The 19590-nt window shown below is 38.5% G+C and overlaps 1 protein-coding gene across 1 annotated transcript in view; it reads right to left on the bottom strand.

Moving 5' to 3' along the window:
- RPAP2 (RNA polymerase II associated protein 2) overlaps positions 1-19590 on the bottom strand; it is a 70688-nt gene that overhangs the window by 37233 nt on the left and 13865 nt on the right. The window contains exons 9-11 of the mRNA XM_090048982.1: positions 16694-16788; positions 12887-12967; positions 3414-3482 (exon numbers count right to left, since the gene is read on the bottom strand). Coding sequence (XP_089905108.1) covers positions 3414-3482; positions 12887-12967; positions 16694-16788 — 245 coding nt within the window. The remainder of the gene's footprint in view (positions 1-3413; positions 3483-12886; positions 12968-16693; positions 16789-19590) is intronic.

The raw sequence follows: 19590 nt of genomic DNA, 5'->3' as shown, positions 1-19590 counted from the left end.
GCAATAGATAGGCTATAGCTTGCAAAGTAATAACAACAGATACTAGTATGCAGATTCTTCAGTTCGTGTACTGCCATCATTTTTCAGAGAGCAAATCTCTAGAGTACATCTCCACATGATACATTTACCTAAAGTGGCTGCACACATCTAAAGATGTTTTTTTGTTTAGCGACTGTCATCATGTTGAGTTTAAATACTGCATCCTGACGCTTATACGCTAATCCCAGAACATTCTGAAATGCGCTAAAGCTTTTTTTGGGAGAGGCGGGGGCCTGAGGGGAGGTGGGGAGGGGGATGCTGCATAGGCTTTGCAGATAAAACTGACCACAGTTCACTGGAACCAACCAGTTCAGATAAATAAGATGAAAGCAGATGTTTTTGAGAATATCTTGAAAGCTTTCCATTAGTCTGTACCAGGGGTATACACTAAAAACAGCAAGTGTCCATGCTTGTGTGGCAACTAATCTTCTATACTTTGTTCTCCACTCTTTTTCTTGAAATACCATATATGTATCTATTTATCCACTTCATTTGAGATCAAGCAAAGACCTTTTGGGAAGAGGTTCCACCATTCAGTATTGTATTTTACATTGCATTAGAAAGCAGCTGGCTAAAACATAAAATTCAGAAAGTAAATGTTCAGACAGGGCCATGTTGCAAGCAATCATAACTTAAGTTACTAAACAAGACTTTTGGCCTGAAAGTCGATTTTAAAAGTCTACTTAATCTTAGAAAGAGTTTAAAGATACCTGAATGCAATCTCTTCACTGGATGTCTAAATTTAGTTTAAGGAAGCACATTTAAGAAATACAGCATATTTGTATGTAATAAATAAGATGCAAATGCCTCAGGCTGGATTTTCAGATTGGCCATCCCTTTTTGCAGCATCTTTTTAGTATGAATCTAGATGTCCCACAGAGAGTTCATGCTACTAACTTAATATCTTATATTTGATACACAGTGATCATGTATTACTCACTTACTTTAAACAAATGAAGGAGAATGTCATGCAATGGTGTACTAACAGTAATTACATCCTGTTAAAATTCAAGACACCAATAAGAATAGAAACTTGGCCAAAAGCAAAGTAGAATTTACAGATGCCAGAAGGTATTAAGGATATTCTGAAAATGAACCAAAAAATCCACTATTGAATTAACAAGTCATGTTAGCAAAAGTATCTACTGCATGAAATAGAGCTCTGTTACTTAAACAACCCTTGTCCCCCTACCCCTCCAAAGACATATACACCCCACTCTTGGGACCCTAACAGTTATTTTGATGTGTAGTCTTGACATCCCCTTACTCATATTTTTGTTTCTCCTGATACCCCACGTTATTTTTACATTAAGAGCCCTCATGATATAATCATAAATTTAAGTGTGGGATATAAACAATTAACTTAAGTTGTTGCTAATGCTAGCCCATTGTTTGGCTTTAGAAATAACATGGCTACTGTTCAATCATGGGGCCAGATCACTGCTAGATTACATGCTTGTAAAAGTCCTCTTTCTATCCATGAGGTAAGGGAGGGTTGGTTTCAGCAGCCTCCCAGCCTGGACTACATAGAGTCTTTCCTGGGGCTGTGATGACCACACAGCTGCTGATGACAAGCATCATAATCCACTAGGTACAGGAGGAATAAAGTGTGAGGCTTTTCATTTTGACTTCACTGGAATAAAGTTAAAATGAGATTTTAATCTCTACTAGGATTCTTATTTCAAGACAAGGCTTCTAGAAAGCAGAAAATGCCCTGACTGTTGACTTCTGACTTTGCAGAAAAGACTGCCTGCCAAAATTTAAATAATCATAAACCTTTAGGATTCACTATTAGCACTATAGGTAGCAGGTAACCAAAACCATGTTTTTCACTTGTGAACAAAATACTCGCTATTCCACTAAATGTAAATATACTGCCTGAAAAATGCATAAGATCCATTTCACAAATTACCAATTCAACCATACAGGTATATAGTAAAAATGACAAAAGATTTGTTCTTACAGCTGATAAAAAATTTATACTAAGGCATTCAAGTAAAGTTACTTTCTGTGTTCTGATTTAATGAATCATTTGAGCAGTATCTAGCTGGGTGACACAGATGTAGGGCTCGCTGAAGCCTACTCTAATGCCTACTGGTATAGCCTTCCTTGGGACAGTAAAGCCAGAACAATGTGTCAGACTGAAGTAATATCAAAGAAAGTAAGTGCAGTACTGGGGAGGCTATGAGGTTGGCCCACAACACTTCTTGACCTGTGAATGTCTGGTAAGTACTTCTCTGTCCTACAGGCTCCAGTGACCCAGCAAGCCCAAAAGAAGAAGCAGCAGTGCGGTAATAAACAGTTTCTGAAATAAGATTTTTGCAATTTTGTAATTCAAGCTGAAAGACATACAAAGATTGCTTGATGGTTTTAACCCCACTGAAAGGCAGGGTCTGACACTGTTTGAAACCACCAGTGATTTCTTAAAAGGTGAACTAATGTTAAATGTTTAATATGAATTTGTAATGGAAAAGTCTGTTTTAGAACACTATAAAGTTTACAGTTTTGTCTCTATTTAACTTTGAACCTGAACATTAAAGTAGAAAATGTCAGAGGAGAGGTCACCTAATTTACATGACTATAGTTTTTATTACCTGGAACTTCTCACACATAAATATGTTGAGAAGAAATATATGAAAACAGATTTTAAGGAAAAAACTATTTAAGAATTCATTTCACATAGTATAAAATAAAATTATATAGCAATTTAATATAAGAATTTTATATGATACATAAAAGTATATTAAAATACATTTTGGGGGATAATTAAAAATGCCCTGAAGTTATGCCTGTCAAATAATTTTCTGTGTGTTAAATGGGTATACTTGAATTATCATTCAATATACTAACGAAATACTGTTTTGAGATCCAAGACAATGGTATTTCTAAAGGTAAACACAGATTCTTTTAGCAGGAAAAAGGAAATTCTTTAAAAAAGAAAAAAATCGTATTGAGTAATGGAACATATCTTTTAATATTTTATAAGGTGTTTTCTTATTTTCCAAGAGTCTGTTATTGTACATACATCACCTAATAACAGTGCACAAAGACTACTTTTTGTGGCTTAGTCAAAAGATAATTCAAAGCAAAATTAAGGAATAACAAAAAGAAATATGACTCAAAATCTATAGGGATTTGTGTTTTAACTTCTCATAATTCCCAAGTTAATATTTATTATTGCTAATGTCACAGATGCAAATGTTGAATTGTTCTTTATTTTTAATTTGCATGAAAAACATATTTATTTTGCATCTAGCATAGTTTCTAAACTGATTAAAATCCCTCACACAAAAATTACCTTTTTTTTTTCTTAGGTCACCTTTTCATAAATATTATAGATTAGTTAGGGTAGCTGCATGTTAGAGAGTACTCACGCTGATAACAATACAATGGCAATCAGGGTCCATTCAGGCATTTTGTGAATAATATTTACGTTTGTTAACCTGAAAAATAAATGAGAGTATTAAATACCACATTTTGAAATGCATATAGAACTGGAAAATGAAGAAAAGAATGAAATAGCTAATATCAGCATTTGATTCATTATGAGTATTTTTAATAGTACTGTACAATATCTATCTACTATAAGCTACATGGCCTTTAGCACCACATCATCTAGCTCACAAATACAAAAAAAACCCCTTTTCCTCTCCATCTGTTGTAATAGCAGCAGAATTCCCACCTACTGCCCAGCCCTCTCAAGTGCCAGTGAACTGAGAGATAAAAGGTTAATTCAAAGAAATCAGATTTTACATTTAGTTTTCAATGCAGTCAAGTCCAAGCTCATCTCCAGTGGGAAAGCTAAGAAATCTTAATCCAGTTCAAATGGAAGTTCGGCATCCCACATGCAGTCTCCTCCTGTTGTTTCACATCTAGAATAACTGTCAGAGGTCATGGGTGCAGAAAGATACACAGTTTTTCAGAAAGCTAGGGCCATTCTTCTACACACACGGGCTGCTGCGTTAAGTACCAATGGATGCTTTTAAGTGGTTTAGCTTCAGTCCTAGATATAATGAAGCCGCAGTAAATCAAGGCCAAAGGTAAAGATCCATGAGTTACTATGGTCAGATTTGGGTATGATGGGGGCGTGGGGGTATAGTTTTACAGAAGACCATGGGTGGCAGTGAACAGCACTGTCACTATTTCAGCATTCTAAGAGCACTGTATACTGATCTTTACAGTGAACAGGAAGTTGCCATCCATCACAGATCTATCTTGTTGAGATATGTTCCTAAAAGTGCTTTCTCTCTTGCAACCAGCATCCTTTCCATCTTGCCGGGGATCATTTTAAACATTTTCATTGCCACAAAGCACTGGGAGAGCTGACAGATGGCCTGAGTTGAAGGAGATGAGCATCATATGCATAAAATGTTTCAGTTCTTACTGTTTCACAAGCTCCCCCAGTGACTTCATATAGATATTGTGTGGAGGATGTGGCCTTGTGGGGCACTACAAGTAAGTACTGTAAGGGGAGAGAAATATAACCACTGGGTGCATCTACGTATGTCATTCAGGTGATGTGATAAATTAGTGACGTTTGCGCTGGAGTTAGTTGCTCCCAGCCGCAGCGCCTGAACAGTATCTGGGACTGCAGCAATTTGAACTGGGGAGAAGCAGCCCTGGGCTGGCAGGGGATCTGTGGGGAGGTCAACCCCAGGTTCCAGGTGGTGGCATTGGGTGGTGGAGGGGCTGGTTGAGGCACAAAGGTGCTAGGGTGGGGCTAGGTGGCAGGCAGCCCCCATACTTTAACACACTCACGTTCCAGCCAACTCCAATCAGTCTACACCTGCATTTCAGCAATGTAATTATTCTGCCATAGCATAGTACTGTCTCAGCCAATACTATCCTACAGCAGAGTTAATTAATTTACTATGTCCTAATACCAGCACATGTGTAGGCAGTGACTTTACTGTGGAGCTAATTAGTCAACTGCAGAGAAGTGCATGTGTAGATGCATTCACTGAGGCTGAAACTGTCCTAAGACATTGCAACAGAAGAAACTATTCCTGATAAGCATTCAAATAAACTGGTAGAGACCAAATAAAGTAATTATGTTTCACTTATTCAGAGGCATATACAAAGGTGTTTCAGAAAGTAAAAGCAATTTCAAAATTAACCCATTCTTTGTGCTATGAATCGAAACTACACAGCAGCAGTGAACACTGATGGTGGCACTGTCAAATGCACCCATCACTTACAAATGTGTGGAAGTGATATGGTCCAGTACATGATCATTACATACAAAATAGTTTTATTTCAGAATTGCTCTTACTTTCTGAAACATCCTCACAGGTGTTCTGGACAGGTGGTTGGTTCAATCTGTATTACCATCACAGACTATATCACTGGTTCCTTGAAGTTACTCATTTTCCAGGTAACTACTAAGATTTTCCTCACAGTGCACCAATTAAACATGACTATGAAGCATGGCAGATGTAAAAAGACGTAAACACTGCTGTGATGGCAAAAAAATGCTGTGATGAAGTAAACCATATTACCTTTAATTAGAGGTGCACCGATACATCAGTCCAATATTGGATCGGCACCAATATAAAGAAAATTGATCATATCGGAAATCAGCCTGATCTGGTGGATAATTTAAATGCCTGTGTGTATGCACCATTGCACCACAGTATACAGGCAGTGAGGAGCACAGCCTGATACCTTGGACAGCTATGCACAACTGGTAAGTCTGGTTTGGTGGAAGGGGAGGGGGGAGGGAGGAGGCATGGGGGTGCAGATCAAGGCCCCTGTGGTGAAGGAGGAGTGGGGCTGGGGCAAGTGCTGCTCAGTTGGGGTGGGAGCAGGACAGAGCCACAGCTCATCCAGAGGGTGTGGGGAGGGGCAGCTCCTGCTGCTGTGCGCTGCTTGTCCGGGAGCCACTGATCCAGCACTCATCCAGCAGCTCCCATCATTGCTCCTGCTGCTCATCTGGGAGGACATGGGGTGGGAGATGCCCCCAGATCTGCACAGGGCGGGGCACTTGAGGCTGGGACTGCATGGGTCTCTTCCCAGCCTTCCCCAATTCATGTAGATCGAGGGGCACCCCCATGTCCTTTCAGACGAGCGGCAGAAGCAGCAGTGGAAGCCACCAGACAAGCAGGTGAGCACCAGATCAGCCACTGTCCCACACCCACCCCACCTGGAAAGCACTTGCCCCAGCTCCTGCCCCAGCCCTAGCCCCACTCCTCCCTCACTGCGGGGGGCCTTAATCTGCACTCCCCCATCCATTCCCTCCCCCCTCCCCTCCTCTTCCACAACACCACATGTACGAGCTGCACACAGCTCTCCAAGCTGCTAGGCTGGTACCGGAAATCGGATTGGTATCAGCTGATATGCCTCCTTAAAAATCGGCTATTGGCACCAAAAATCTCTATTGGTGCACCCCTACTTTAAATCAATTAAATGTGACTACTGTGTCTTTAAGTACCTTCAAAATTACAACTGTAGAACGTAGTAAGGACAGGCCCTTTTTTGGGCAATAATCTAAAATTAGGGATTTTAAAACCAGGAACACCGCAGGTGTGTTCAATGAATAACAAACTAGGATGGTTGCTAAGCCGCACATATTACTTCATATGTCACCAAAACAATATAAACCATATTTTATATAAATCATTTTCCAGACCAAACAGGTGTATCACAAAGATGGCAACCTTTAAACTAGGGATGTAATAGTTTTCAATAAAGAAATTTGTGATAAATCTCTTTCTCCCCATCTATATGAAATCACTGGGAGAGCTTGTGAAAAGAATGGTAATTCTTCCTGCTCTCCACTGTGCACAGTGTAGGATTACCAAAAACAAAAACAAGGAACAACACAAAACAAAACAAAAACCTGAAAGATTTAAGCACTTGCTGCTTTGCCAGGAATAAGTTACAGTCTTATTATTTGTCAAATTTAAAACAAAAGAATACAGAATATGAGACTATTGATTTCATCAATAAAATCTACAATCTCCACTAGCCTTACTTCAGTTGCTCACCTCCTCATTCTTTCATTCCATTTATATCTAGCTATAAGTTGAGGAGTAAACCTTTACTGTTCACTTTGACAAGAGACTGCCTACTTTTAGCCCCCTACAATAGTGGGAGGTAGGGAAATGAGTTTTTTAAAGTAATGATTTAAATAATGCTGTTTTATTTCCTCCTCAATAACTTTGTGAGATTCTTACAACTAAAACAGAGGTGTAATTATAGTTCAAATAACCAACTTTAGGATCACCAACTACTAAAGCAGTGCATCTCCATCAGTATTTGTTCCTTCCTATGCCTTTAATAAAATTATCAGTTTTTAGAAAACAGCTCACTTGTATTGATTACTGTTTTAAAATCATGAAAGACAGTAAGTGTTTAACAACAAAAAGTCAACATCTGCTAAATTGTAACATTTTTCTACTTGGAAAATAAGACAAAACAAGGTCTGAAGGTCTTGACTCAGTACTGATGACAATGATAAAGACTACTAAGAAATGCCTGATGGAATCATGTTGACAGACAATTCATATGTAACATTCCAGTTAATCTGTTATGAGGAGACACAATGGAAGAGACAGCTCCAAATCACCTGGGAAAACTGTCAGATGGAGAAAGCAGCTTTATTTCAATGCTCTACAAGGGGCCATTATTGATTAAAGTACTAGAAGGCGTCATTCTTGTACACAAACTGAGAGATGCAGTTATTTGTGTCAATTAACTCTTATTCAATGTTAGTATTGATTGGCAAGGTCTCAACACTAGTCATTGCCATCAATATGTTATTTATAATGAAGGTAGTCAGGAGACAGATAACCTACTGGATGCAGTAATATAGATCTGTTGATGCACTACTGTCGCTGGATTGGATGAGTAGTCGAGATTCCACAAGCAGTAACCTTTGGTACAACACCTATCCTAGGGAGCTTGTGCATTTAAAAAGCCATTTTAGGTAGATCAGACTAAAGCAAGCAACCTACAAGTGTGAAGCCTTAAATAATAAGAGCAGTGAAAGGGCAGCCGATTTCAAAAACAAGCTGCGTGTCAACACAAGTGTCTCTGAAGAATAAAGCTTTCAGACAACAGTCAAATGCAAATCCCCTGTAAAAATGGTTCAACAATTCTTTGCTTTGTCTTCTGCCAAAACTGCTTTTTGAAAACAATCTGGACAGTAGAGAAAAAGCTAGAGTTCCATCTTGTAAACATATTGGGGGGGTGGGGAATGAAAAACTAGCAGACATGTTTTAAAAATAAAGTTTTTAGTCCTGCAATTTTAATTTCTGGTGTTCTAATTTTCTGCTAAAAAGCATGAGAAAAGACTGCAACTTTTTAAACAAGAAGCTCAGCAAGTTTTGCTTAGTGCAAGCAGAGCCTAGTGACTAACCAGCTACTGATAATTGGAGGTTGTCTCCAGACATCAGATACTTTCCTAAAAGCAGGGGTTCCCTTGAAAGAATACACAGGAACACAGAAACTGCTATACTAGATCAGTAGTTGCTCTTATCCATCCAGTATACTCTTGGATTGTGGCCAGTATCAAATGTTTATCATGAGGCAAGAAACTACAGTAAGCTATAACCTGCACCAAGGCAGTTTCTTCCTAACACTCACTAAAGACTGCTTTATGCCCTTAGGAGGAAGGTAGTACTCTCCCTTCCAAAACTTGTTATCCCTTTTATTATAAAGATCTCTGTTATCTACAGCAGTGTCAAATACGGTTTTTAAAACCCTACTAAGCACTTGGCCTTGATGTTTTTCGTGGCAATGAATCCTCTAAGCCAATTATGCACTGGGTGAAAAAATATTCCTTTATCAATTTTCCATTTGCTGCTTTTCCATTTGCATAGCATTCTTTTTCTCTTGCATAACGGAAAAACTGTAAAAAGAAAGACGTCTCCAATTTCCTTTTTCTGTATCATTCATTATTTTGCATACTTTACTGAAGTGAAAGGTGTAAGCATTCAGCAACTCAAACCAGCTGCATTTAAGTTAAGGCACCTATGGTTCCAATTCTAGTCTGACCTACTACTGTAGACCTGCTGTCTGTGTGAAGGGAATCCCGCTAGCAGTATCTTGGCTGGATCTAAAGATGCAATGTCAGATGCTATTCAATAGCTCGGCCTAACTATTTGTATTTGAGAGCAGGGAATCTGTACTTTACCACATACTGATGCTGAGCACAGACGCTTTCCTAGGTCTGAAACTGACCAACTTAGAACATATTAGAAGGCAGTTTTCCTTGTCTTGTCTATCCTGACGAGGTTAAAAAGCAATGCCACTGACTTGGGTGACATTTCCCTAAGCTGCAGGTCTATATTTGAGAATCTCACTGCAGGATTGAGATCCCTGTTTGACAAATTTAGAATGAAGGGCTTGTCTTAATTATTTTAAAATCTGTTGTTGAACACATTAGCCAACACGTTTTAAAACAGGGAGTATACACTTAACATTTGCTTTCTGGTCAAGCTGAAACCTAAGGGAGGAAGATAAACTTCAGCTCAAGCATGTTGACTCACATACATGAGCTAACATGCTTGCATCCTGCTGCGAGTTTAGCCAAGACAAAGCCTTAGAGGAACACAGGATAGAACCATCTTAAAAAAAGGAGCCCATGTAGACATTTTTAGCTCAGAATTTTGACAAATTCAGAAAGGAAGAAATTCTGAAGTCAAAGGCAGTTTCTAAAAGAACTTTCAAATATATTCTTCTATTAGCCATAACAATCGATTTTGAATAAGAAGTATTATTCTTTAAAAGATCATTTTTTTAAATCACGTTCATTATCTTATTCATTTATCCTAGATTTCTATATAAATATCTAATTTTCTCTTGATCTTTAAAGTGCCCTTACAGACTCTGGAGAGTTATCTGACATCTCAGTTTTCGTAACAAAAGCTTACAGGCACAGAGGGACTTTACTTGGGAAGAACTATAACCATTCTAAAATGTCTCCCGAGATCTCTTTAGTGTGTTCCCCAGCAGTGGTGATTGAATAAAATGCTGCCCAAAGGAGGCTGAACTGCAAGTGTTCCTTTAAAAACCAATGGAGCTGAAAATTGTTGTTGCTTAGTTCACCACATGCTCTTTTATCCTTTCAGTCTAACTACTGAATTTAGCTGGACTCTTCTATATTCTGACCATGTTTTATCCCCCTATGATGGGTCCTGAGCAAATTCGCAGCCCGAAGATCTTCCACCGCACAAAGCAGAAAAGATTTATGTCAGTGCCGTCCCCATATTTTATTTAGCATTTCAATCCTATTAAAATACTTGGTGGCATTTAAAGCCCTGAACCCTGTGAACACAGCTATATATTTAATTTTGTTTCCTCACCCCCCACTACTGAGTATTCACTGCAAAATTAATTAAACAACTCTTGTGAGTTAATTTAAACTGGTGCATAAGCCATTATAGCAATGGGACCTTGATATCAGTGACCATGGATTTTTAGACTAATATTCACATAGGTAGCATTTCCTAGCAGATTCTACTGCATCAGAAGGGGAAAGCCTAGGACATTTTTCCTGCCTTTAACAGGCAATAGGACAAAGGAAGAAGGGAAATTTAGACCTGACTGAACTGATTCTAGTGACTTCTGAATAAAGACAGAGAATCTGACCCAATCCCATATTTCTACTTTCCGGAATCTTGCTATCAGCAGCAACAAAGTAAATCCCAAATATTTACATTAAGTATCTACTCATAGATCCCTACAATAAAATTTCAAATACCAAAAATAAGTGATCCCCAAAATATAATTAAATAAAACCAACTGCCAGGCAAACTGACATATTCAAGCCGCATCAAACTTGCCACGAGTAGACTTCAACTTACCCCTTCACAAGAGATGCTGCAAAAAAGGTTCAATATTAAAATAAAATGACAAGCAGTATTTAAACCACTTAACAAGAAAGCATTGAAACTAAACAGAACCATATCTGAGAACTGCATTGCTGTTAGGGTGCTGCAAAATATACTTGGGGGAGCATATTTAATGATAACAGGCTCACTTGAATTATCTACCAGTAAGGCTTAACAAATAATAATGAAGATGGTAACATATTTGTGTAAAAGTCCTAATCAGCTAGAGCTGAATCAGTCTCAATTCGTTTTCAGCTATTTTTTTTAAGTAGTCTATTTTGGTGCCTAGACACTTCTACAATGGGTCCTTCCCAAATGCCTGATGTGGCCACATTCTTGTTTGAATGGCTAGTAAAGCTTAACACAAAATTCTGCTTAAGGGCTCCCATTTTTGCTTTTCATACAGTTAACTATCTGGCTAGAAGTACCACTGGCTAGAATCCATGATGTATAATCTTTACCAGTTTCAACATTCTAGAGATTTCAAACAGACTAAGGAGACTTTAATGCTTGTCTATAAATCTAGATAATTCAAAAAGTATGTAAATATATTCATACAGGCACAAAGTTAATAAAAAATTTGTTTAAAAATAGGGTTTTATTTTAAAAATTTTATTCCTCCAACAAAATCATATACCCTCTTCCTTCACATACAAAAGAGTCCATATTTAGGGAACTACTACTAACTGTACTACTTAGCTCTATTTCTTACATGATCTTTGAAAATGTCAAATAAAACAGAGTTTAAGCTGAACTGGCCTTATACTTACCAAAGCAATAATCCCTTTGGCCAAATGAATTAACATGAGAAAAAGTCTTTTAAAACCTTTTTTTGGCAGTTCAGTTCAGCACAACAAATGAACAACAATTTAAAAATGTCTGGAAACAGTGCTAAGCTACGTATACTGCATTTTACTGAGTAAAATACACCACCCAAATATAACAAGCAACTTACTTTGGGAGCACCCAAAGAAGGAAACTCCCCCTCCCCCCACCTTGGAGTTTATGGGTAAGTACCAGAGGTCTGCGGGTTCTGGGGCTGGGGACTGTATGCTGGGACTTGACCTAGTATGCTGGCACCAGGCCATGCAGCACAGCCTGATCCAGGACTCACCGGGTGGCATGCCAAATCTGGGTCCACACACTAACTAGTCACTTGTTTGGCCAGACCCAGAGTCTCTTACTTCAGCATCCCAGAGCTGCAGTAATTAATGCTGCCACTGCTCCACCAACCCCCCCAAATTTCTGGGGCTGTGAGGAGACCCTTTTTTTGTATAAATGCACACCCCAATTTTCCCCAGCTCATTGTGGTGTGAAATGTGCACGTAATATGCAAGAAAATATGGTAATTAGTAACTGCCATTACTTCTTGCTGGCACACATGGTGTGGGGACTATGTTGAGGCAGTAAAGAACTGGTGACACATACAATGATTGTTATTATCACCTTATCTCCTATTTGTTGTTAGTGTTGCTGCCTTTTGTCAATGCTTCAGGCTGCTAAGCTCAATGGGACCAAGGAGAAAGACTTCAGACTACAAACCTCTTTGTGATGAATTATATGGATCTTTGCTCTATTTCCTGTCTTTTCCCCTTCAGTCAGGAGCAGGAAGGGCCAAACTTGATTTTCTCAGTTTCTTAGGGAGCTGATGGTAACCAGAATTAATCACATTAAACACCACTTAGCTTAGCTACAGCAGGCACTGAGGAAGGGAAAGTGACAGGTCTCAGAAGTCCACATTTGATAGGAGGTGACAGCATGGCAGTGTCTTTAAAGAACTCATTGCCATTCTCTAGAGTCCACTGGCCTACTTTTTAAAAAATATAAATGCTCCTGATGACCCACACAGTCAGAAAAGCAGGTGATGGGGCTGTCTTGTCAGTCCACTGGGAATTACCTACATTGACCTACTGCAGGAATTTGGCAAATCTTCAGTGGGCCCCTCTGTGCTTTATTTGTGGATACAGTAACTGTGACTTAACCAGGAAAAATCCCTAGAAACCAACACTTACCTAAAAGTTGAGACAAGACTTTTTAATTCTGTGTAAACTTCACTTAGTGTAATCTGAAGAGGGCCCAGCACTGCAGGCAATCTAAAGGAAAAGGATATTTGTTGTAAGATCTTCCTATCTAACAACAAGCATTTTCTCCTGAATAGGGCCTCATTCAAAGCTTACTTAAGTCAAGATAGGGACTTTCATTGTTTTCTCTGTCCTTTAGATCAGGCCTGTAAATTTACCTTTCAGATTCACCCATTAGAGGAGTTATTTAGTACTTAACAACCCAAGTGAAAGTTAGTGTAAATACAAAGAATATAATATACCTGCTGTTTAGCAACTACATTCTACAAATTAAGTTCAAATTCCCATTACAGCAAGACATTTTTACAAAAGCAATTCTGTTTACAACATGGAGGACTGGAATCTAAAGGGTCATAACTATTTCAAATATTAATTTAGATTTAGACAGTGAAATAATTTAACTAGAAGAGATTTGATTCAATAATGTAATAAAAAAAGCTAACACTTTAATACTAATAATTTAATATACAAGAAAAAGATGTATCATATTGAGGAGGTATCTGCTCAAAAGAGAAATGGCATTTGTACTTCTCATAAAATTAAAACTTTAGCACCCACCTTATAATCTTATCATGATTTAGTGGGTAAGCAAGTAGTATCTGTTTTCATAGAGTTATTTAGGTTCAGAAGAGGAAGACAGATAGCTACGCAACTGAATTATCTGGGTGCAGAGAACAGTCTTAATAATTTAATATCACATGATGAAAAACAGGAAGAAGAAAAAAGGCATAGACAATCAATATTTATGCTGGTAGTTGGAAGTCAAACTGGTACTAGTGCAATAAATCAATCTGAAAACAAACAACAGTGAGATATGCAGGTGAGCCACTTTGTGCACAGAGTTTGGTACAACATTATTATACCTAGGTTGGTAATTAAAGATATTGGTATAATGGTCAGGTTCCCAAGAATCTGGTATCACTGTATGTTAGAACTATAGTATTTTAGCTAGGGACAAAGCTTGCATGTCAGTTTTATTGTTCTTTTAGGAGATTAACATTCTCTTGCATCAAAGCATTCCTCAGTTCTTTTTTTTAAACCATTCAGCATCTCAAAAATCTCTACTTCTGAGTAAAGTATTCCTGTCAAGAACTACCCAGCCAAAAAACCTTATTCACGATAATAACTGTATTTATAAGGCAACTTGGAGAAAGAGAAAGCAGCATTAAAGCAAGATTCTGATATGCGTTTATATTACAACATAATGTGGCATGAATGATACAAGAGCCATAGACTTCTGCTATCTATTGCGCATCTTGCAATTTTTTACAAACCAGAAGTAGCCTGCTTTTTTTAAAAGGGAGTTGAACATCCAAACTACCATTGCCTCCAGTGAAATATGTGGTTGTACAAGGGTTATTCTGTTTTCTTAGAGAAGTGATGATCAAATGGCCATTTATTCAGGTTCCTAAATACAGATTTAGAAGTTAAATTTGAGGCATCAAAGTTACAGCTTTGAATGAGAAATTGTGAAATGCATTTCTTCAAGTTTTTCAAAAAAATTCATCTTCCCTGAAAAAGGGTCATTATACTGGCCCAGGAAATAGCTAACCCAATGAGTTCAATCTTGTGTCTTTAACAGTCACCAGCAGCAGATGATTCAGGCACATGTGCAGGAAACCTTATAGTATTGCCATTTAAGTCTTATTTTAACCTCAAAAAGATAGTGGCTTATACCCGGAGAATGATTTTTTCTCTTATCTCTTACGGAAGTTTAGCATCAAATGAACATCCTGGCTATCCACATAAATGTCTAATGTCTCTTTGCATCTTGCTGCTACTTCTATGATACCACATAGCAGTGTCCCTCATGGTCCATATACATTGTGTTGGAAGTATCAGTTTTTCATTAAAACTGGATAGTGTCCACCCCACATCTGGAGTTAAAATATAGGAAGAGCAGAAACTCCTGAACTATGCTGTCTTTACCACTTCTTTTGCATAGTTTTATCATGTCATTTTTCATTTATCACTTTTCTAGGGAGAATTATCACACTTTCAGGTCTCTTCTTACGACAGAAATTGCACTCATCTTCATCTTCCTTGACAGCACCCACTCCACTGCTATAATGTGCTTTTTGAGGTGGGAAAACCAATCTTGTACACAGCATTCCAGATAAGGTACAATCTATTCAAGGGCTCTGTGGTATTTTCTGTATTATTCTCTATTCCGTTTCGGGGGGGGGGGGGTGTTCCTACTATGGCTGTTCATTGAGCAGACAAGTCTTTTAGGAGATATCCACGCTACTGTCAATGCTCCACTCTACGGCAAACTTTATAAATTTGTCAGGGACAAAAATTGTTAAAAAATTAAGGAAAAAAGGAGGTATTTCATCCCTTCTCTCCCTTCCCCTCTCCCATACAAAAGGCATAAAAAACAGTTCAACTAAAATTAACTGGGAGCTTCAGTACAAATAAGTGCACAAAAAAAACTTAGGAAAAAAGCATGGATTGATAATCCAGTACTATTATTTCCAACTGTTCTTGGTAGCAGGTATTTTAGAATGTCTATAGTTCACACTTTGCAGGATCACTGGTTAATATTTATCAGTTTTTGCTACAATGCAGTTTGATTACATGTTTATACCCCATCAATACTGACACAGAGTGAAAAGAAATATTACTATACCTTCTTCATATATTTTTAATAAGGACCCTCAGCTACAGTCATTAAATGAATATTATTATTCCTTGTCTGTATTACCTAGGAATTGTTAGATAATTGCAAGAAAGAGTTTTTAAATGGTCTTAAACCTTGCTAGTCTAACCCTTTTAAGTGTCATGGTATACAGAGCCTTGACTGTTGTACTCTTTCTTCTTTCAGATGCAATGCATTTATGTAGATTGAGCAGGGACTGATGCTTGGAAACAGTTTTAAGAATCAAGCAGGCTTTAATATAGTTTGGCTGCTTACAGCTAGTACAGGAAGGAAAAAGTATTTAAAAAATAAAAATAAAGTGAGCCCCATCCACACAAGCCATTCATATTAGAAACTGTTTTAGCACGAGTTTGCTTGAACTACTTAACAGTTTTTAAAGCACTGCTTGCTCAACTGTTGATTTGATGACAACAATATTTGGCGTGCTGTGCAAGACAAAGACACTATGCCTACCTCAAACAGCTTTAAGTTCTACAAAACTTTGACTGATCTTTAAGTGTTGGGGCACTAAAATTAATAGAAATATTTTACATTTTCAGATTTATAAGAAACTGTTTTAAAGAAAATAAAAGAAGTTAACTAGTTTTCAAGGTAAAACAATTCCTGATTTAAGCACCGTGTGCCTTTAAAATAATAAACATTACATCCCACAACATACATAAAAAACTCCAATACAATGCCAATCACACTGCCACATTTGTGTCCTCCTCCAACCAGTGGAGCAGCAGCACACCCAACTGAAAATGTAACAATTACGAGCTATCCTGTCTTAAGAAAGCGGGAAGTTCCTTTTAGAGTGTGTCCTACCAACTGGCCCTTCTCTTTTAACTGAAAGGGTTATCAGGTTGACTGTCTTTATTCACAACCCGTGCAACTATATCGGACACAAATATCTCAAAAAATAACTTGATTCTATTTAAGGACAAGTTTTTAACCTACATATTAAGTTCCATACAGAAACAACTAGTCCGGACAGATCACAGAACACTTTCAGAATGTGCTTGTTATATCAAGTGCTGATTAATGAAGTCCAGAACATATCTGCTCTATTTCAGCTCACTCATAAGAAAAATACTTACACTTTTCTTAGCCTTTCAAGTACAATCCGCTTTCGAATCTGCATTTGCGCATTAGAATCTATTAGTGGGAAGGTGGGATCATCCTCCTGGTTATGCTGTATTATAAATATAGGAAAGAATGCAAACATATATGGGCTTTAGTATCTTTAAGTCAATACACCAAAATAACACCATGAATGAATACTAATGCACTTTCCTGTAGTTAACATTTACTGTTTTTGAACAAAGGCTAAAATGCAGTAAGTGCTTGGTTACTTCAAACTAAAGAGCACTCCTTAAGCTGAAAAGGGTCAAATTTTACAACAGTGGTTCAGCCGGGGTGCCATGAGACCCTTTTAAAGGGTGCCACAGTGCAGGTGCCATCAGTGCCATGTGAAACTGCCCCATAGCCTGATATGGAGCCAGACTGGGAAGCAGCTACAGTAGAAGCAGTTTAAATTTTGCTTGTAGTGCATTTATCAGCATAATCTAATGCAGGCTGGAGTACTTGCTCTTGCTGCAGCTCTTCCTGGTCCAGTCCTGCACACTCTTCCTAGAAACAGGCATGTGGAATAGTTTCACCTGGTGATGTGGTATTACTGTAACAGTCTGGAGATGCATCTGTGTGTTTTCTATATTTTTCCAGACTACTGCTGTGTCACTTCCATTGCCATATGGAATTGCCCTGTTTTTGAAGGAGCCTGAGTTTCCAGGAAGAGCATGTGGGGGTGGCCTAGAAAGGGCTGTGGCAAGGGTGGGCACTTCTGCCTGCATTAGGTTATCAGATAAACCTATACACAGGCAAGAGCATCCACTCCTATTGCAGGTGTTTCCTGATTTGGTTTTGCACAAGGTGCTCAGGGGCAGTTTGATCTGGCTGCACCAGCAGCAACCCATCTGAGAACCACTGAGGTAAGCTGAGGCAGTAAAACACTGGCTGTCAAAATGGGTGCTGTTAAATTCAGAAGTTATGGAGGGGTACCTTGAAACTGAAAAAGTTGAGAACCATTGCTTTAAGATAATGATCCAGCTTCAACGTTCTGGAAATTTCAGTGGGCTCCTGAACACCAAAGAATTAAACAGGCTTTCAGTACAATTTGCCTAAAAATCTATTTTTTATTTTCTTCAGAAATAAAACTGTATTTGGTGCATTGTTAAGACTAATGATATCTTTCCTGAGAACCCCAAGTGAAAATATCCAAGCCTGACTAACCTCGCACTTTAAAACAGGCTGAGGTACCTCTGTTTTATAAAAAGGAACACTTACAATGTTATTCCTTTCGTATCAATAATTTCCTGAAACTAAAATCATACACCAATACAAAGTATCTATCCTGTTCTAATTCACCAGAATACTGTCTCAATCAGGAGGAAACCAAGAATTGGGCATGTTCAGCAGATGTAGCACACTTGGGAAGACAAAACTTTATTTGGCTTTGCACATTTTGGAGCCTTTAAACTTTCCTATCAGCACATGGAGATAAGAAGAGATGTAAAGCTGTGTGAAGTAGCACTGTAATTTGTCTTTGCAGTGTTAGAGTGCAGCAGTTGACAAAGCAACACAACTCTTTTGGAGGAATTTAACAAAAAGTATATCAAAAACCTATTTTAACTTTTAAGCAAGCGAGGGTGGGAAATGGATGCTTTCCCAACATCAGATGATCCCTTTACACTTTCCACCACCAAAAGTACTCCATACATTTTAAAATTAGTTGCCTCCAACAGAACCTTACTTACCAGCCCTAAAATTCTGATTCCTAACGGGAAGGGAACGAAAAGTTTTATAGAAGCCTTCTTACATAATAATTTTAGGAGGGAAAAAAAGCCCTTTCCTTTCTCTGGATTCCTGGCAGCTTTTCTAGTCAACAACCTCCCTTTCTCTCAGTCCTGGTTCTCTGTGGGCCACACCTCACCATACTTATGCTGTGGAAAATCTGTCACCCGAATAATTACAATGTCTCCATATGAGCCATACAGATGGGAACCATCACTAAGGTACTCCAAGAAGAGAGACAATAGTTAACCGTTCTTTCCTTTTAGGCACCTGCACAAAGACCAGGTAGTACTAACCTAGATCTTAATATTCTTAGTTCGGTTTAGTTTAGTGGTTCTTTCTTTGTGCTTCATACCACATTCAGGCTGCTCAAACCACCAATTAATTTACGACACAATCACCTGGCAGGAAGCTGATTAAACTGAATGGGCAGGTATACACGAGATATTTATTGTGGAGCTCCCTAATTAGCTCTGCAGTAAAGGTCTCCACATGTGGCCCTAATAGGTCACAGGAAAATAAGAAACTCTGATGCAGGACAGTACTTGTAAATACAAGCATTTACAAGTGCTATCCTGCCGCAGAGTTTTTCCATGTGTAGCAGTCCATGTGTAGACGCTGACCCAGCTGGCTGGGGCATGAGGGTACTTCAGTGGGAGGGCTGCCTGCCAGCTAGCCCCACACTGGAATACCCTAGTGCCCCAGCCAGCCCCTCCACAGCACAATGAGCCAGGTTGGAGCAGCCCCAGGCTGGCAGGCTGAGCTTCCGGGCTCCTTGCCAGCCAGGGCTGTTCTGACCAGATCAACATACTGCAGTCCCAGGTACACATTCAAATGGAGCATCTTGGGAGCAATAAACTGGCTCAATAAACACTGAAGTTTATTCCTCTGTATTAATTGCGCAGGTAGATGCATTGGATAATCACAGGAATTCATTTAAAATTTTTAAAAGCCATACAAATTGAGACATAGTTTCAGATACAAGCAACCTTATAATTATTCTTCAACATTTCTCCTGGAGGAATATCTAGAAACTATCTAGGTTAGCACCCTACTGTGTTAGGTGCTGTACATACTTATGGTTCCCAACAGCTTACCAATATTTTTGGAAGGTAGGATTTTACACAGCCCATTATTTTTTGGT

Source organism: Crocodylus siamensis, chromosome 5 (assembly GCF_052110815.1).
Source record: "Crocodylus siamensis isolate JL-2025a chromosome 5, ASM5211081v1, whole genome shotgun sequence".
NCBI lineage: Eukaryota > Metazoa > Chordata > Crocodylia > Crocodylidae > Crocodylus > Crocodylus siamensis.
The sequence above is the reverse complement of the archived record's forward strand: the minus strand, read 5'-3'. Positions and strand labels throughout refer to the sequence as shown.